The sequence below is a fragment of the Protopterus annectens genome, chromosome 8.part0 (genome assembly GCF_019279795.1).
Source record: "Protopterus annectens isolate FY-2018-M chromosome 8.part0, PAN1.0, whole genome shotgun sequence".
NCBI classification, from domain to species: Eukaryota; Metazoa; Chordata; order Ceratodontiformes; family Protopteridae; genus Protopterus; species Protopterus annectens.
Window position 1 is genome coordinate 344,736,141 of NC_056741.1, and position 19,375 is coordinate 344,755,515.

General features: G+C 39.9%; 1 protein-coding gene across 4 annotated transcripts in view; it reads right to left on the bottom strand.

Annotated features, from left to right (window-relative positions):
- LOC122808798 (rap1 GTPase-activating protein 1-like) overlaps nt 1-19,375 on the bottom strand; it is a 1,319,062-nt gene that overhangs the window by 835,024 nt on the left and 464,663 nt on the right. For 3 of the 4 annotated variants that reach the window (XM_044079845.1, XM_044079846.1, XM_044079847.1), the window contains exons 2-3: nt 10,384-10,419; nt 1,689-1,782 (exon numbers count right to left, since the gene is read on the bottom strand). In XM_044079845.1, coding sequence (XP_043935780.1) covers nt 1,689-1,782; nt 10,384-10,419 — 130 coding nt within the window. Of the gene's footprint in view, nt 1-1,688; nt 1,783-4,810; nt 4,847-10,383; nt 10,420-19,375 lie in introns of all 4 variants that reach the window. The other variant, XM_044079848.1, reaches the window with a different exon arrangement.

Below are 19,375 nucleotides of genomic sequence, written 5' to 3' on the forward strand. Positions count from 1 at the left end.
CTCAGAGGGGCTGGGATTATTGATGTGTTAGAGAAAAGTGGTTTGACTGTATTCTGTCTTTCTAATTGTATAATGGCCCTCTTATTATTTATCTCCCATTCAATGTAGTCTCTGTTTTTAAGTCTCTCCTTCATTCCAGTCATGGCCACATTGTATTTAACTTCTTCAGTGTGTCATAGGTCATAGGTTAGTACTAGGCTAATTGCCCTTGTGGGCCATTTTAAGCCTAGCCAATTACCCCATGTGAGAATCAAACCCTGCACCTTGTGTTTGCCAGGTAAACACTTTAACCATTTTGCCATCCTCCCACCCTGGAAACACTGTAAAATTGATTCCTCATTACATTTGATGGGGATGCATGCTATTTCAGTGAATTATTGTATTCTTGTCACTGTCTTTTCTGAACAACTCTGTATGCATAACACCTCTTTCATCAACAGAGATCCTAGTATCTAAAAAGTCCATAGTGGATTTCGAAGAATGTACAGTGATTCTCAAAAAGTCTGTTGTGGTTTCCAATTACATCACAAAAGCATCCAGTTGTTTAGGAGTGTCATCCCATAATGAATAAATATCATCCACAAACCATTTGTAATACCTTACAGATGATATATATGGATTGGCTGTAATTAAAATAAATTGTGATTCCCAGTTGACCAGTACCAGACTGGCATAACTATTGGCACAGGGTGTGTCCATTGCAACTCCCTATCTATGCCAATATATAGGTTTACCAAAAGTAAAGATGTTGTTCTCCAATACTTAATGCAGCAGAACACCATTCAGATCAATTTTACTGCTGTCCAGATCACTATTCTTCACCAAGAAATGTTTCACAGCCTCTATACCATGCTTGCTGAGTACAACAGTAAATAAACTATTAACGTCTAGGGTGATCACCAGGGAATGGACACCATTTTCTAAAGTTGTCACATAATCATATAAACTCTGTATAAAATGTCCAGTATCTTTAAGTACTGGTGGTGCACGATCCATTACACCTTTTAAGTGATGCTCTATGAAAATTGAAATGGGTTCTGTGGCCCATCCATTGCACGATACCGTAGGGCACAATGGTGGATCAGATCATTCTTTAGGTGTTTTAGGCAACCCATTGATTGTTGGAATAATTGGATCAGAAACCACAAGATAATTATACAAGTCTTGTGTAATTGCATGTTTGTGCTAAAGGGCTTGTATGCTCTTCATTTTAATTTTTTAACCAGAAACGATTACGTTTTTTTCATGGTCCATAGTATGAACTAAGTGGATCCTGCTTTAGCAACACTTAAAATATTTAAGGACTGTGCTTGGGTGGGTTTCAAGGCCTTATATATCAGCACATATCTCAGTGAAGAAACTAGTTCTGAATGAGTAGGCTGTTGATGTTGAATTGTGTACCAAAGATTCTGGAATATTTAGGAAACAGTCCTTATCTAGGGATGCAAAGCATAAAATTCTCGCTCACACTGCAGTTCATATGCAACCATTTTTCCTTTTTTGTCAACTGTTCGTTACAACAGTAAATTACTTAAAAATTAGTTAAGAACAAAGCATACAAGTAACATTCCGATTTCAGAAAGAAAGCAGGAAAGTTTTCCTTTGTTGATATTGTACTTTGCAATAAACTTATACAGACAAAAAATGGTAGGTACTCTGAAAACTGGTGCAAGTAAGTAAGATCTCACCTTTTGATAAACAGATGGGGTGGACGGAGAGTGAATGTCAGGAGCAGGTGAATCTAGCACATCAATGATACTGTGCTCTGCATCATGTATTTTCCTGGATGCCAACAGAAATGAGGAAAAAAGTATTTAGAGATAACGTTTCTGTAACTGCCATGCTTGTAGGCTATATATAGTATTATTAATGCACTGGCTTCTTTTGATACAATGTTTCATCTCTGAAAAGGAAAGAACACCAAGAAAATGGAAAGTAAGGAAGACAGATAATGCATGAGACAAGGAAAAATAAAGTCAGCTTCACCAGGCTTTCCTTGTGCACTAATGAAGCATGTTTTCATGCCCTTACTGTACCTAGCATAGCAGTTTCACTGTGTCTTAAGGTGAGACAGAACTCTCCTATTCATTCATTCATTCATTCATTCATTCATTCATTCATTCATTCATTCATTCATTATGAGAGGTACAATGCCAACAGCCTCAATATAGAACTAGGAAAATAAGTGCAGCAAAGTAAAGCAACTCCAACCTTGATCCCAAAAAGCTTATAACATGTGTGATGTCTAGGTGCCCACAATATTAGCTGCAAAAGTGAAAATTCCATTGCACAAAGTACCTTTAATATTTTTCAAAGGCACTTTTTAGATTCATAAGTGAATATTAAATTAACTGCTGCAAAGGGTCGGTAAACCTTGTACCTTATGCATATGAGGTAAATACCTTAATCATTATGCCAAACCCTCCCCTTAAAATATAGGTTCATGGATTATTACTAGGCTATCTGCCATTGTGGGCCATTTTAAGCTTAGTCAAATTTCGCATCCGAAGAGTAAGAATTAAACTCTGTATTTTGTGTCTGTGAGATAAACACCTTAACCACTATACCAGTTCCCGACCCTTTTAAAGGGATTACTGTTTTTGGGGTTTGGGTGAGCGGATCTAAAAATCTTTGTTTCTACTCAAAAAATAAGCAGATGTGCAGACACGCTCTTATCAAATCTTATCTAACAGCATCATTGCAGAAATTGTAGACAAATAAAGTAGTTTGACTATTGGATACTTGCAGTCAACACACAAAATAAATTACTCAGTACTCACTCTGGTGCCCTACTGGAAGTGCGAGACTCATACTGTGAAAAAAAGAGTGTGACTCACTATAAATAACAATGAACTGCAAAAGTCAATGTTATACATTAAAAGCATTGTTTCAAAACCCCCCTGATCTCCATTTTTGGGGCTATATCTTCCACACCCTTGTCACTTATATGTAGTGTGTGTGTGTGTGTGTGTGTGTGTGTGTGTGTGTGTGTGTGTGTGTGTGTGTGTGTGTGTGTGTCTTTGTCTGTCTGTGCCTTTGTTTGTGTATAAGACCCAAATATGACCCAAATATTGATATTCACAAAGCCAACCACAAAAGGTTGACTTTGCCAAAGTCAACACAGCAATATGTATGTACCAAACAAAAATCTCAGTGCATGCAAAACAAATATTTTAAAAACAGCCCTCCAAACTCCCCTGCTAACTATATATACTAACTCTGAGATTGCACACTGTCAGGGAAAGGGAATATTTCTCTACCCCAAGAATTATGCAGTCTAACATACCTGTCAAACATCTGAATAGTCAACTAAATTTTGTTGACTAAACAGATGTCAACCAAAGGGGGATTTGATTAAATTCAGATCTCCCATATCTATCTATCTATCTATCTATCTATCTATCTATCTATCTATCTATCTATCTATCTATCTATATGTCCATCAGTCTATCTAGTTCATAAAATATCGAACACTTGAAAGAACAATGAAAAAAATAGTGATCGTTTTAGAGTGAATTTAAAATGATTGAAAACAACAAATAACAAAACAAATTTTTTGGAGGGGACAACCCCACTGCAACCTCTACACCCCTTGCTAATTATATATACTACTCCAAGATCATGCAACAGTGGGGTAATGGGAAATTCTCTGACTCTGCTGTAAAGCAATCTCACACAGAAAGCAGAAGGCTAAAATACCGTTAAGGAGAATGTTCACTCATATGACCATTTACTCTTCTGACCTGCAGCCAGATGTATATAAATGTGTACATACTAACTGTAAGGTCACTTTACATTGGAGAAACGGGAAATCTTTGAGGTATAGATATTTTCTACTTACTATACATTTTCCTTTAATCACACTTAATTTACACAGTGTTAAGTATCACAATTAACAGCCCATGGACTTACAATGGAAACCACTTCTATCATCTATTTTAAGGTTTACATAGAGCAACTTTGCTAAAAATGACACCTCCATTTTCTCTTATTTGTCAATACTATCATATATAATAGGTAAACTACATTGCATTTATCTGAGTTCATTGTTTCACAACAATTGCTTAATGCTTATTATATTACAGAACAACAGCAATTTACTTGAATTGAATGCCCCCCGACGTATTGTTCTCCCACTTACTTACCTTTGCAATGCTGTCACAATTTCCTGAAATGGACTGTAGACCCCATTTGTCTAAAAGAGCAGTTAAAAGTTTAACTGCCTTGTAATCCTGTCTGCATGCACTCTGTTTTTACATCTCTGCCATAAGATAAAGGACAACCTTGCAACCTGGAGGTTAAGTGGACTAAAGCATTTTGTTTCAATAGAGGGGCGGTAAGTGTGTAGACAGACAAGCTATGTTCCTTTGTCATACACAAATCAATCAATTCATGTCAAGTGCAACTTGAAGAAGCCATGCTGTCTGTGATTGACATAGACAAAATGATGCTCTATGACCTCTGAGTCAGTTTGAATACAATATTAAAGTAAGGCTGGACTGCATGGTCTTGAACTGATATCCCCTCTAAGACTCATTGGCCAGTATTACGGCTACAATTCTTATGGCTATTGCTAAATGTTCACTACTATATTAATTTTCTAAAAGCTGTAAGGAAGCCTAGAGCAGCATTATATTTCAAATACGAGCTGAGGTAGAACATGTCTCAGTTAAATTAATTGTTTTCTTGTATCTTTTAGAAAAAGTTAATTTATCTTAAAGTCTAAGTGAGGTATAATGAATGTTGCTTTTTTTCAGTTCAATAATACAGTAATGCAAATAGTAATAAAATCTTGAAATTCTTAACATACCTGGAGTTCCCAGAACAAGCGAAGAACTTATCAACCCTGTTAAAAGAAAAAAAAAAGAAAATTACCAAAGTGATATTAATACATTGTCATTTTCCTGCTATTAATCAGGCAGCTCCTCATTCAAGACAAAGCAAAAAAATATATAAATGAGTTTATTTATTTTATTTTATTTAACATTTGTTGACCGGGAATGTCCGACTAGGTTCCAGAGAGCCTGTTTTCAGCGGAGGCCCTTACAATCAGGCCTAGAATATTCAGTCATTACAGAAAGAAAAGTCTTAGAAGAATGTAATCCATTTCAGGAAGAATGCTCTGTTTTTTTATTTGTTTGTTCTGATTTTTTTTTATTTTGTTTTTTATTTTGTATCTGCGCTAGTTTCCTTTAGTTTTTATTTATTGGTTCCCAAGAAGATACATCTGTCTTGAGTTTACAGTTTTGTCCCTTAGAGATGGTAACAAAAGTATTAATTTATGCTCTCAAAAATGGTTACCATTGATCAGTGCAGCTGATTAGCTGATGTACTTGATGTAAGAATGCTGCCAGCCTAATTGGTTATAGGAGAATATGAAGACTTAACCTGCAAGTTGTTTGCTTTTTAACTGGAACCTTAGAGTTAAACAGACTGCATGCTTCAGGAGAACTCAGAGACTGTCAGCTCTCACTGATACAGATGTGTGCTGTTCAGCATGCTTTGTTACCTTTCTTTATTCAAACCAGGGAAGAAACACCTCTTCACTATGGTCAGAAAATCTATTTCTCTCTGTGCTTCTCATGTCCCTCCTCTTACTGTGTGTACATCTACCTCTGTTTGTATGTAGTGTTTTGTGTTTGCTTGTGTACCTCAACAGATTAACTTTCCCATCTTTTTTGCTCACTTCCTTGTCATTCTTACCATCCTCACTTCTCTCTACATATACATAAAACAGTATACCTGTCCTTACTAAAAAAAAAAAAAAAAAAGAAAAAGTGCCCCCACCTGCTTTCCTTTATGGTTCTGCCATGTGTGTAACTTTGCATGCTATTTTCCCTCATTTGCAGTTGCCCGATCCTCCCCTCCCCAATAATTATCCAAGTAACTGGACATCATATAGCAGGTGTTTACATTATTTTGTGATATACCGTAAGGTGCTTGCCTCCAGCCTACTCCTGAACTTGCCGGGTTCATGATAACGTGTGCATGGCTTTCCCTGTGATCTGCAACTTACTTCTTGCTCTGCTTCAGCATGGTTGGCTTGCAGCTTTTCAGCATTGCTCTGGCTGTCACATCAGAACACAGCTAGCTGCTTAGATACAGTCTGTCAGTCACCATGTGGATATTAATTTGCACTTCTCACTGCAGATTATTGCCAGTATGCATAGCATATACCTATGAATCCTAGCTAACATTTTTGCTCTCAGATCAATTGTTTGTATTAAATTATCTTCTAAGTTCTTTTTTGAGTTCAGTCGTCTATACTCAGTTTACAGGTTGCTGTGTCTGAATTGATTAATCATATTTTGAAATAAGAGGCCAGTTCTTTACAGTAATTGAGTTTCTAATTTCTGCATTAGATGTCAGTTGCAAGTAAATGTCTGTATACTTACTTTTTAGAGCACAGCTAGCTAAAAAATAATACATAAAGGTCCTGTTTGCTATGCATACAGGAAAACACACACACACACACACACACACACACACACACACACACACACACACACACACACACACACACACACACATAAAACATAGACACACCAATTCTTTCTAAAAATCTTAGTGAAAGCATTCACTAGCATATAACTTCTATGATCCAAAGAAGGGTTATGTGATGCCAGGATTCAGATTCCTAGCATAATCCATGCCATTACAGATAAATACACATGTAAACAGAGACTGAAACAAGACAGTATAGTTAAATATAAGCACATCAAAATGATAAAAGCAGTATCAGTGTGATCTGAAATGTGCAACAATGTAATATTATAATACAGTAACTTCTATCCTTAGCTCTGAAATATGGTAATCCATTAATCCCCCATTATCTTAAAGATCATTTCCTGAAAGTGCAAACCAAGACCAAAAATACTTCCCCCATGAGACCTGAGAATATACATTTGATTAATTCATAGTGTAAAACATGCCTTGCAGGCACACTACTCAATCTGTTTTATTCAGCTTTAGCTACTTGTTTTGTACCTGATGAGTGGAACACCATAGTGGTGCTGCCGATCCATAAGGATGGCCTTTCAACTTACTCATGTAATTACAGCTCTATCAGTCTTATAAGTCACATCTGCTAAGCCATGGAACATATTATAGCTGACATCATAAGCTATGAGATCAAGAATGTTACTAAATTTGACCCCAGATAGTCTGGCTTTTTGAAGGGTAGATCCTATGTTTTGAAGCTGATAAACTTCTCTGAAAGGATTATAGAGACTGTAGGCACGTGACATGGAGTACACACAGTATACCTTGACCTGGCAAACACCTTCAACACCATCCCCCAAGCTGGGATCATCCACAAGTTGCATACATTAAAAATCAACCTATAAATGGTAAGATGTATAACAAAGTGGCTGAAAGACAAAAAACACACAGTGCAAGTTGCAGATGTCGCATTAGAAAATATGAAAGTGACAGTGATATCCCTCAAGGCTCAGTGCTGCAATCTCTTCCTTTTGGCATTTACTTACCAAATCTCTAGGTGGACAGCCAAGACTTCTGGTTAAGTAAGTCTGAAGATGACTGCAAATTGCAGAGTTATTGCTAAGCCACCCCCTGGCATCCAAACCCTCCAGAATGAACTCTCCCTTGTAAATCCTTGGTGCACTAAAAATGGGCTCAGATTAAATGCTAAAAAGTATATTAGCATTACTGTTGGTACACAATCTCCTCCTCATACTGTTTAGACCACACACCTCTACAAAATTAAAATGTAGTTTGGGACCTAGAAATGTGCGTTGATAACTCCATCTCTTTTACCATCAAGAGAGAAAACATACTTGATCTCATTATCACGAACATGGGAGCACAATGTTCAACACCGGAAGTATACCCCTCACTGGTGAGATCAGATCACAAACTAATCTCGCTGGAGGTCCTCATCCCGCTCCCACCCGAAATAAAAAAGACCACAGTAAAGAACTTCTCGAAAGCCGACTTCACACTTCTAAAGACTAGTGTGGTCTCCTTTAAGGCCCCTGAACTGGCGGTAAACATTACTCAAACCGCTGAATCACTTACAAATGCCTTCTACCAGCACCTGCAGGGCTGCATGGATCAGGCAATCCCAAGCAAAACAAAGACTCTTTGTACCAAAGGCAAGCGTCCAGTCTGGTGGACCCCAGCTATAAACAAACTCTACAACAAAAGGAGAAAGCTACTACAAGATAGAGCAAAATCCTTAAAAGGTAAGACACCGCTGATCACTATAAGTAAAAAGCTAAGAGCTCTCATAAAATCATCCAAAGCTAATTTTGAGAAAAAAATAGCTAAGGACTCTAAAGACAACCATAAGGCATTCTTCAGCTATGTCAGAAACCTAGGAGGAAACTCCCAGATATGCTCAGAATTAGTTCAAAATGATGTGAAGATTACTGATCCTACAGACATTGCCAACATACTGGCTGACAGGTTCAGTGCAAACTTCTCCCCCCCTAAAGGAGAGATATCTATACCAAATGATTGTAGCCCCCCAAACATCTCTAACGCCCAGGTGAGAACTGCTCTCTCCAAGGCAAAGAACACAGCATCCATGGGACCTGATGGTGTCCCCGGCTGTGTGCTCCATGAACTCAACGAGGAATTAAACCCACAGTTAGGACAGCTGTTTAATCTTAGTCTCACCTCTGGATACGCCAGGAGTGGCGCTGGCGACTGTGATCCCACTCCACAAAGGCGGTGCCTCCACCGACCCTGGAAATTACCGTCCCATTAGCTTGACAAGCCTTATCTGCAAAGCCATGGAGAGGATCATAATGTATCTCATAAATAAAGACATAGGGAATTTGCAGACTTTGGATCCAACCCAGTTTGGCTTTGTCAAAGGCAGATCATGCCTCTTAAACTTGGTTGACTTTTTTGAAACAGTCACCAAGGCCATTGACTAAGGAAAGCCAGCCCATACATCCTACCTAGACCTGGCTAAGGCTTTCGATACAATACCCCACTCGGGCATCATTGATAAACTCATCAACTTAAATGTAAACCCATACATTACAAGATGGATTGCAAACTGGCTGAGTGACAGAACCCACAGGGTCAGAGTTGCTGGCGCCATGTCAGACTCAAAGCCTGTCACAAGTGGTGTACCACAGGGCTCAGTCCTGGGCCCACTCTTGTTTGGCATCTACTTTCTGAAGTACAAGCAAACATAGGAGGGTTATGGCTGACAAAGTTTGCAGATGACTGCAAACTGGGCGCCGTAGTTGAAAACACATCCGACACAGATATCCTTCAGAAGGGTCTCACAGAAACGGATAACTGGTGCCAGAGCCATGGCCTAAAGTTAAATGCCAAGAAATGCATAGTCATACCCTTCGGGAAAAATAAGGTCACCCTAGATACCATATAGGAGGCAATCCCTGATCACAGAAGAAGTTATCAGGGACCTGGGAACCCAGGTGGACAGTAGCCTTCATTCGACACCCATATTGCTAAAGTAGTTAGGAAGACCTTCTACATTGCCCACCTTATCATGAAGGGATTCACATCTAGATCAAGGGAAGTCATAGTCTCCTATACTCATCACTCATCAGACCAATGATCGAGTACAATGCCCCATTCGAATGTATCTGACCCGACACTTGCAGCAGCTGGAGAGGCCACAAAAGTTCCTCACCAAAAGGATAAAGGGTCAAACAGAACAACAGCAATTTACTTGAATTGAATGCCTCCCAACGTATTGTTCTCCCACTTACTTACTTTTGCAATGCTGTCACAATTTCCTGAAATGGACTGTAGACCCCATTTGTCTAAAAGAGCAGTTAAAAGTTTAACTGCCTTGTAATCCTGTCTACATGCACTCTGTTTTTACATCTCTGCCATAAGATAAAGGACAACCTTGCAACCTGGAGGTTAAGTGGACTAAAGCATTTTGTTTCAATAGAGGGGCGGTAAGTGTGTAGACAGACAAGCTATGTTCCTTTGTCATACACAAATCAATCAATTCATGTCAAGTGCAACTTGAAGAAGCCATGCTGTCTATGATTGACATAGACAAAATGATGCTCTATGACCTCTGAGTCAGTTTGAATACAATATTAAAGTAAGGCTGGACTGCATGGTCTTGAAATGATATCCCCTCTAAGACTCATTGGCCAGTATTACGGCTACAATTCTTATGGCTATTGCTAAATGTTCACTACTATATTAATTTTCTAAAAGCTGTAAGGAACCCTAGAGCAGCATTATATTTCAAATACGAGCTGAGGTAGAACATGTCTCAGTTAAATTAATTGTTTTCTTGTATCTTTTAGAAAAAGTTAATTTATCTTAAAGTCTAAGTGAGGTATAATGAATGTTGCTTTTTTTTCAGTTCAATAATATAGTCATGCAAATAGTAATAAAATCTTGATATTCTTAACATACCTGGAGTTCCCAGAACAAGCAAAGAACTTATCAACCCTGTTAAAAGAAAAAAAAAAGAAAATTACCAAAGTGATATTAATACATTGTCATTTTCCTGCTATTAATCAGGCAGCTCCTCATTCAAGACAAAGCAAAAAAATATATAAATGAGTTTATTTATTTTATTTTATTTAACATTTGTTGACCGGGAATGTCCGACTAGGTTCCAGAGAGCCTGTTTTCAGCGGAGGCCCTTACAGTCAGGCCTAGAATATTCAGTCATTACAGAAAAAAAGTCTTAGAAGAATGTAATCCATTTCAGGAAGAATGCTCTGTTTTTTTATTTGTTTGTTCTGATTTTTTTTTTTTGTTTTTGTTTTTTATTTTGTATCTGCTCTAGTTTCCTTTAGTTTTTATTTATAGGTTCCCAAGAAGATACATCTGTCTTGAGTTTACAGTTTTGTCCCTTAGAGATGGTAACAAAAGTATTAATTTATGCTCTCAAAAATGGTTACCATTGATCAGTGCAGCTGATTAGCTGATGTACTTGAAGTAAGAATGCTGCCAGCCTAATTGGTTATAGGAGAATATGAAGACTTAACCTGCAAGTTGTTTGCTTTTTAACTGGAACCTTAGAGTTAAACAGACTGCATGCTTCAGGAGAGCTCAGAGACTGTCAGCTCTCACTGATACAGATGTGTGCTGTTCAGCATACTTTGTTACCTTTCTTTACTCAAATCATGGAAGAAACACCTCTTCACTAAGGTCAGAAAATCTATTTCTCTCTGTGCTTCTCATGTCCCTCCTCTTACTGTGTGTGTACATCTACCTCTGTTTGTATGTAGTGTTTTGTGTTTGCTTGTGTACCTCAACAGACTAACTTTCCCATCTTTTTTGCTCACTTCCTTGTCATTCTTACCATCCTCACTTCTCTCTACATATACATAAAACAGCATACCTGTCCTTACTAAAAAAAAAAAAAAAAAGAAAAAGTGCCCCCACCTGCTTTCCTTTATGGTTCTGCCATGTGTGTAACTTTGCATGCACCTCATTTGCAGTTGCCCGATCCTCCCCTCCCCAATAATTATCCAAGTAACTGGACATCATATAGCAGGTGTTTACATTATTTTGTGATATACCGTAAGGTGCTTGCCTCCAGCCTACTCCTGAACTTGCCAGGTTCATGATAACGTGTGCATGGCTTTCCCTGTGATCTGCAACTTACTTCTTGCTCTGCTTCAGCATGGTTGGCTTGCAGCTTTTCAGCATTGCTCTGGCTGTCACATCAGAACACAGCTAGCTGCTTAGATACAGTCTGTCAGTCACCATTTGGATATTAATTTGCACTTTTCACTGCAGAGTATTGCCAGTATGCATAGCATATACCTATGAATCCTAGCTAACATTTTTGCTCTCAGATCAATTGTTTGTATTAAATTATCTTCTAAGTTCTTTTTTGAGTTCAGTCGTCTATACTCAGTTTACAGGTTGCTGTGTCTGAATTGATTAATCATATTTTGAAATGAGGCCAGTTCTTTACAGTAATTGAGTTTCTAATTTCTGCATTAGATGTCAGTTGCAAGTAAATGTCTGTATACTTACTTTTTAGAGCACAGCTAGCTATAAAATAATACATAAAGGTCCTGTTTGCTATGCATACAGGAAAACACACACACACACACACACACACACACACACACACACACACACACACACACACACACACACACACACACACACACACACACCAATTCTTTCTAAAAATCTTAGTGAAAGCATTCACTAGCATATAACTTCTATGATCCAAAGAAGGGTTATGTGATGCCAGGATTCAGATTCCTAGCATAATCCATGCCATTACAGATAAATACACATGTAAACAGAGACTGAAACAAGACAGTATAGTTAAATATAAGCACATCAAAATGATAAAAGCAGTATCAGTGTGATCTGAAATGTGCAACAATGTAATATTATAATACAGTAACTTCTATCCATAGCTCTGAAATATGGTAATCCATTAATCCCCCATTATCTTAAAGATCATTTCCAGAAAGTGCAAACCAAGACCAAAAATACTTCCCCCATGAGACCTGCGAATATACATTTGATTAATTAATAGTGTAAAATATGCCTTGCAGGCACAATACTCAATCTGTTTTATTCAGGTTTAGCTACTTGTTTTGTACCTGATGAGTGGAACACCATAGTGGTGATGCCGATCCATAAGGATGGCCTATCAAGTTACTCGTGTAATTACAGCTCTATCAGTCTTATAAGTCACATCTGCTAAGCCATGGAACATATTATAGCTGGCATCATAAGCTATGAGATCAAGAATGTTACTAAATTTGACCCCAGATAGTCTGGCTTTTTGAAGGGTAGATCCTATGTTTTGAAGCTGATAAACTTCTCTGAAAGGATTATAGAGACTGTAGGCACATGACATGGAGTACACACAGTATACCTTGACCTGGCAAACACCTTCAACACCATCCCCCAAGCTGGGATCATCCACAAGTTGCATACATTAAAAATCAACCTATAAATTGTAAGATGTATAACAAAGTGGCTGAAAGACAAAAAATACACAGTGCAAGTTGCAGATGTCGCATTAGAAAATATGAAAGTGACAGTGATATCCCTCAAGGCTCAGTGCTGCAATCTCTTCCTTTTGACATTTACTTACCAGATCTCTAGGTGGACAGCCAAGACTTCTGGTTAACTAAGTCTGAAGATGACTGCAAATTGCAGAGTTATTGCTAAGCCACCCCCTGGCATCCAAACCCTCCAGAATGAACTCTCCATTGTAAATCCTTGGTGCACTAAAAATGGGCTCAGATTAAATGCTAAAAAGTATATTAGCATTACTGTTGGTACACAATCTCCTCCTCATACTGTTTAGACCACACACCTCTACAAAATTAAAATGTAGTTTGGGACCTAGAAATGTGCGTTGATAACTCCATCTCTTTTACCATCAAGAGAGAAAACATACTTGATCTCATTATCACGAACATGGGAGCACAATGTTCAACACCGGAAGTATACCCCTCACTGGTGAGATCAGATCACAAACTAATCTCGCTGGAGGTCCTCATCCCGCCCCCACCCGAAATAAAAAAGACCACAGTAAAGAACTTCTCGAAAGCCGACTTCACACTTCTAAAGACTAGTGTGGTCTCCTTTAAGGCCCCTGAACTGGCGGTAAACATTACTCAAACCGCTGAATCACTTACAAATGCCTTCTACCAGCACCTGCAGGGCTGCATGGATCAGGCAATCCCAAGCAAAACAAAGACTCTTTGTACCAAAGGCAAGCGCCCAGTCTGGTGGACCCCAGCCATAAACAAACTCTACAACAAAAGGAGAAAGCTACTACAAGATAGAGCAAAATCCTTAAAAGGTAAGACACCGCTGATCACTATAAGTAAAAAGCTAAGAGCTCTCATAAAATCATCCAAAGCTAATTTTGAGAAAAAATAGCTAAGGACTCTAAAGACAACCATAAGGCATTCTTCAGCTATGTCAGAAACCTAGGAGGAAACTCCCAGATATGCTCAGAATTAGTTCAAAATGATGTGAAGATTACTGATCCTACAGACATTGCCAACATACTGGCTGACAGGTTCAGTGCAAACTTCTACCCTCCCCTAAAGGAGAGATATCTATACCAAAATGATTGTAGCCCACCAAACATCTCTAACGCCCAGGTGAGAACTGCTCTCTCCAAGGCAAAGAACACAGCATCCATGGGACCTGATGGTGTCCCCGGCTGTGTGCTCCATGAACTCAACGAGGAATTAAACCCACAGTTAGGACAGCTGTTTAATCTTAGTCTCACCTCTGGATACTGCACCCAGGAGTGGCGCACAGCCACTGTGATCCCACTCCACAAAGGCGGTGCCTCCACCGACCCTGGAAATTACGGTCCCATTAGCTTGACAAGCCTTATCTGCAAAGCCATGGAGAGGATCATAATGTATCTCATAAATAAAGACATAGGGAATTTGCAGACTTTGGATCCAACCCAGTTTGGCTTTGTCAAAGGCAGATCATGCCTCTTAAACTTGGTTGACTTTTTCAAACAGTCACCAAGGCCATTGACGAAGGAAAGGCAGTCCATACAGCCTACCTAGACCTGGCGAAGGCTTTCGATACAATACCCCACTCGGGCATCATTGATAAACTCATCAACTTAAATGTAAACCCATACATTACAAGATGGATTGCAAACTGGCTGAGTGACAGAACCCACAGGGTCAGAGTTGCTGGCGCCATGTCAGACTCAAAGCCTGTCACAAGTGGTGTACCACAGGGCTCAGTCCTGGGCCCACTCTTGTTTGGCATCTACTTTTCTGAAGTACAAGCAAACATAGGAGGGTTATGAGCTGACAAAGTTTGCAGATGACTGCAAACTGGGCAGAGTTGAAAACACATCCGACACAGATATCCTTCAGAAGGGTCTCACAGAAACGGATAACTGGTGCCAGAGCCATGGCCTAAAGTTAAATGCCAAGAAATGCATAGTCATACCCTTCGGGAAAAATAAGGTCACCCCTAGATACCATATAGGAGGCAATCCCCTGATCACAGAAGAAGTTATCAGGGACCTGGGAACCCAGGTGGACAGTAGCCTTCATTCGACACCCATATTGCTAAAGTAGTTAGGAAGACCTTCTACATTGCCCACCTTATCATGAAGGGATTCACATCTAGATCAAGGGAAGTCATAGTCTCCCTATACTCATCACTCATCAGACCAATGATCGAGTACAATGCCCCATTCGGAATGTATCTGACCCGACACTTGCAGCAGCTGGAGAGGCCACAAAAGTTCCTCACCAAAAGGATAAAGGGTCTCAAAAATCTGTCTTATGCTGCCCGACTGAAAGAACTCCAGTTATATTCAGTTGCTTACCGCTTGCTCAGAGGTGACCTATGCCTGACATACAAGGCCATGTCAAACCCAGATTTGATGAACATGCTTCATCTCAAAAAATCTAGATCCCTCAGAGCCACAAGGGCGGGAGACTTAAACCTCGACACGGTTATTAATAGGACGTGCTGGAGGGATAGATTCATCACCCAAAGACTCCCTATACTGTGGAACAAAATCCCGGTCTATGTGAGGCAGAGCACCTCGCTGGCTTTGTTCAAGAGGAATCTTGACCAATGGATGGGGGATCGCAGATACACCCCAGGGGTTACCTCAGTGTCACTGCTAGACAGAGGCACAGCAAAATAAAGGGCATAATTTCTCCAAACTAAAGGGGTGGCGTAAGCCACAAAACTATGGGCTAGGCTTATAAATGCCCTCGGGCAGATAGCCTAGTATGAACCTATGAACCTATGAACCTATGAACCTATGACAATGTATTTTAGGAAATTATTTTCTGGAACAGAAGTTATCAAAGTTGAAAAGGACAAGGACAAAGAGATGGAGGTAACTGCCAAATGTCTTCAGAAACCTGGCTAAGCTTCACCTAAATACTTGGCTGGAGGAGAGATACTGCAGAATTAGAAGAAACAACAGTGGTGTTTTTTTTCTAAAATGGAGGTAGTAGAACTAAACCTGGAAGCCACAGATGATACAGCCTGATCCTTGTAGCAAAAAGGTGATAGAAATATTTTTATGGGAAGTTTGGTTGTATATCTGTTCTTTATATCTGACCAAGTCATGAATCCTCACTCATTTATGGTTAGAATGTGCTAACAGTCAGACCTGAAACAGTTTATGATTGAATTATAAGGCAGCTGAATGGAGAGACACAAGCTGATATGGTCTAGTTATGTTTCTGCAAGGCATTCAGCTCAGTGTCATGTAAAAGACTGCTGGGCAAGCCTCAAGTTTTAAGGGTAGGAAAATGAATGATGTAATGGCTGCAATGGTGTCTTGAAAAGGAAAGGTAGATTCAAAGGTGGATAGCAAAAGCTATCCTATACAGCAAAGAAGTCAGTTCTGGGCCCACTTTTCTTAAGTGTGTTTGTTTAAGGTACATCAAAGCACTAGTAAGAATAGAATAAACATATTTAGATTGCATTTTGGGAGGAGCCACAGTCAAAAATGGAAGAAAAAGTCTAAGTTGAGTTCTGGATATGTTAAAAAGTAGGCAGAGAGATAGCATCTAAATCCACTAGAAATACAATGTATGATGTATGGGATGCTATAACCATAGATGAGGCACAAATTAGGAAGAAATGAACCCATACAGATAGACAGATCAAATAATCTAAATCTAGTGCTAGAAATACTACTGGTTTATCTTAAGTACAAAGGGTAAAAACGTCAGCCAAAGCCAAAAGAATACTTAGGCACATCAAGAGGACAATAGCCTCTGAGGACAAAGAAGTTTATTTATTTATTTTATAGGTTCATAGGTTGGTACTAGGCTATCGGCCCTAGGGCCTATACAAGCCTAGCCATAACAATTCCCTGGATATTTCTTCCCACAATATTTACTTCCCTGGACCCCTGTCTAGCAGGGCGACTGACATGATCCCTGGGGAGAATTTCCTATCTCCCATCCAATCATCAAGGTTCCTTATGAAGAGGGCCAAGGAGGCACTCTGCTTGACATGTATGCGCAGTCTATTCCAGAGTATGGGGAGTCTCTGGGTCAGGAACCTATCCCTCCAGTATGATTTGTTCATTGTGATGGCAAGGTTTAGATCCCTGGAGTGTGTGGCTCTGAGGGATTGGGATGTCTTTAAGTGGAGCATGTCCAACAGCTCAGGGTTTGACATAGCCTTGTATGTTAAGCAGAGATCGCCTCTGAGTAGACAATATGCCACAGAGTATAGCTGGAGTTTTTTTTAGATGGTCAGCATATGGCATCTGCTGTAGGCCTGTGATTCTTTTAGCGAGGTATTTCAGCACCCTTTCCAGCTGTTGCAGATGTCTTGTGAGGTACATACCAAACTGGGCATTATACTTTATAATGAGGGATGAGTACAGTGGGACAATGACCTCCTTTTTTCTGCATGAAAAGCCCTTAGTGATAAGGTGTGCCACATAGAAGGATTTCCTGACTGTTGTGGTAATGTGGTTACTGAAGGTGAGACCACTGTCCACCTGTGTCCCTAAGTTTCTCATCACACTTTCGATGTTTAGTGTACTGCCACCTATGTGGTAATTCATGGGTACATGCTTTTTTACAAAGGGGATAACTATACATTTCTTGGCATTAAGCTTGAGCCCACGGCTCTGGCACCAGGCATCTGTTTCTGTAAGTCCCTTTTGTAGAATATCCACATCATTTGGGGATTCAATAACGGCTCCCAGTTTGCAGTTTATTTGTATTTTATTTGTAGTTTGTTAACTGGGAAAGTTCATTGGGCCATACTGAGCCCTTTTTCAATGGAGGTCCAGGGAGAAAAGCTCCAAGTACATTCAAAATTATTCTACCAGTTAATACAAGAAAGTACATACAAAATATGAGCAGTTAGTACAAAAAACAAATAATATTGGCAGTTTATACAATTATAGGAAAGGAAGATTCTCTATGCTCCAGACCAGAAGTGTATCCCTCACTGGTAAGATCAGACCATAAACTAATCTCACTGGATATTCACATCCCGACCCCACCCCCTGCCCAGAAAACCACAGTGAAAAACTTCTCTAAAACAAATTTCACACTCCTCAAAACCGAGGTGGAATCCTTCAAAGCCCCCGGGCCTGTGGAAAATACGGCCCAGACCGCAGAATCCTTTATAAATGCATTCTATGAACACCTTCAGGAATGCATGGATCATGCGATCCCAAATAAAACCAAGACCCAATCCTCCAAAGGCAGACGTCCTGTCTGGTGGACCCCAGCCATAAACAAACTATACAATAGAAGGAGGAAGCTACTAAATGATAGAGCAAAATCCCAAAAAGGGAAGGCATCACTGATCAGTATTAGCAAAAAACTATGGGCACTCATAAAATTGTCTAAGGCCAGCTTCAAGAGAAAAATTGCACAAGACACTAAGGATAATCACAAGGCTTTCTTTAGTTATGTTAGGAACCTAGGTGGTAATTCCCAGATATGCTCAGAATTACTCCAAAATGACAAAAAATACACCGAACCCACAGACATTGCCAACATCCTAGCTGACAGGTTCAGCGCAAACTTCTCCCCCCCCCCACCAAAAGGGCAAATATCTATTCCAGCAGAGTGCTGCCCCCCTGACATCTCAGATGCTCAGGTAAGAGCCGCCCTCTCCAAAGCAAAAACACAGCATCAATGGGACCAGATGGTGTCCCGGCTGCGCCCTACATGAACTCCAAGAAGAGCTAAACCCAAACATAAAACTACTGTTCAATCTCAGCCTTACTACAGGATATGTGCCCAAAGAGTGGCGTACAGCAACAGTGGTCCCTCTCCATAAAGGTGGTGCCTCAACGGATCCTGGAAACTATCGCCCCATAAGCCTGACTAGCTTGGTCTGCAAAGCTATGGAAAGGATCATCATGGACCTCATAAATAAAGATATTGGGGACCTACAGACACTGAATCCTACCCAGTTCGGCTTTGTTAAGGGCAGATCCTGCCTCTTAAACCTGGTTGATTTCTTTGAAATAGTCACCAAGGCCATTGATGAGGGGAAGGTGGTCCACACAGCCTACCTGGACCTCGCAAAAGCCTTCGATACAATACCCCACTCGAGCATTATAGATAAGCTCACCAGCTTAAATATAAACCCCTATGTCACTAGATGGATTGCAAACTGGCTCAAGGACAGAACCCACATGGTTAGAATTGCTGGAGCCATGTCAGACTCCAAACCATTTAAGGTGGTGTCCCACAAGGCTCAGTCCTGGGACCTCTCTTGTTCGGTATATATTTCTCGGAGGTACAGGCCAACATGGAAGGACTGTGGCTGACAAAGTTCACAGATGACTGCAAACTGGGCGCCATAATCGACTCTCCAGCTGACACAAGCATCCTCCAAAAGGGCCTCATAGAAACAGACAACTGGTACCAGAGCCATGGCCTCAAGCTAAATGCCAAAAAGCGTATAGTCA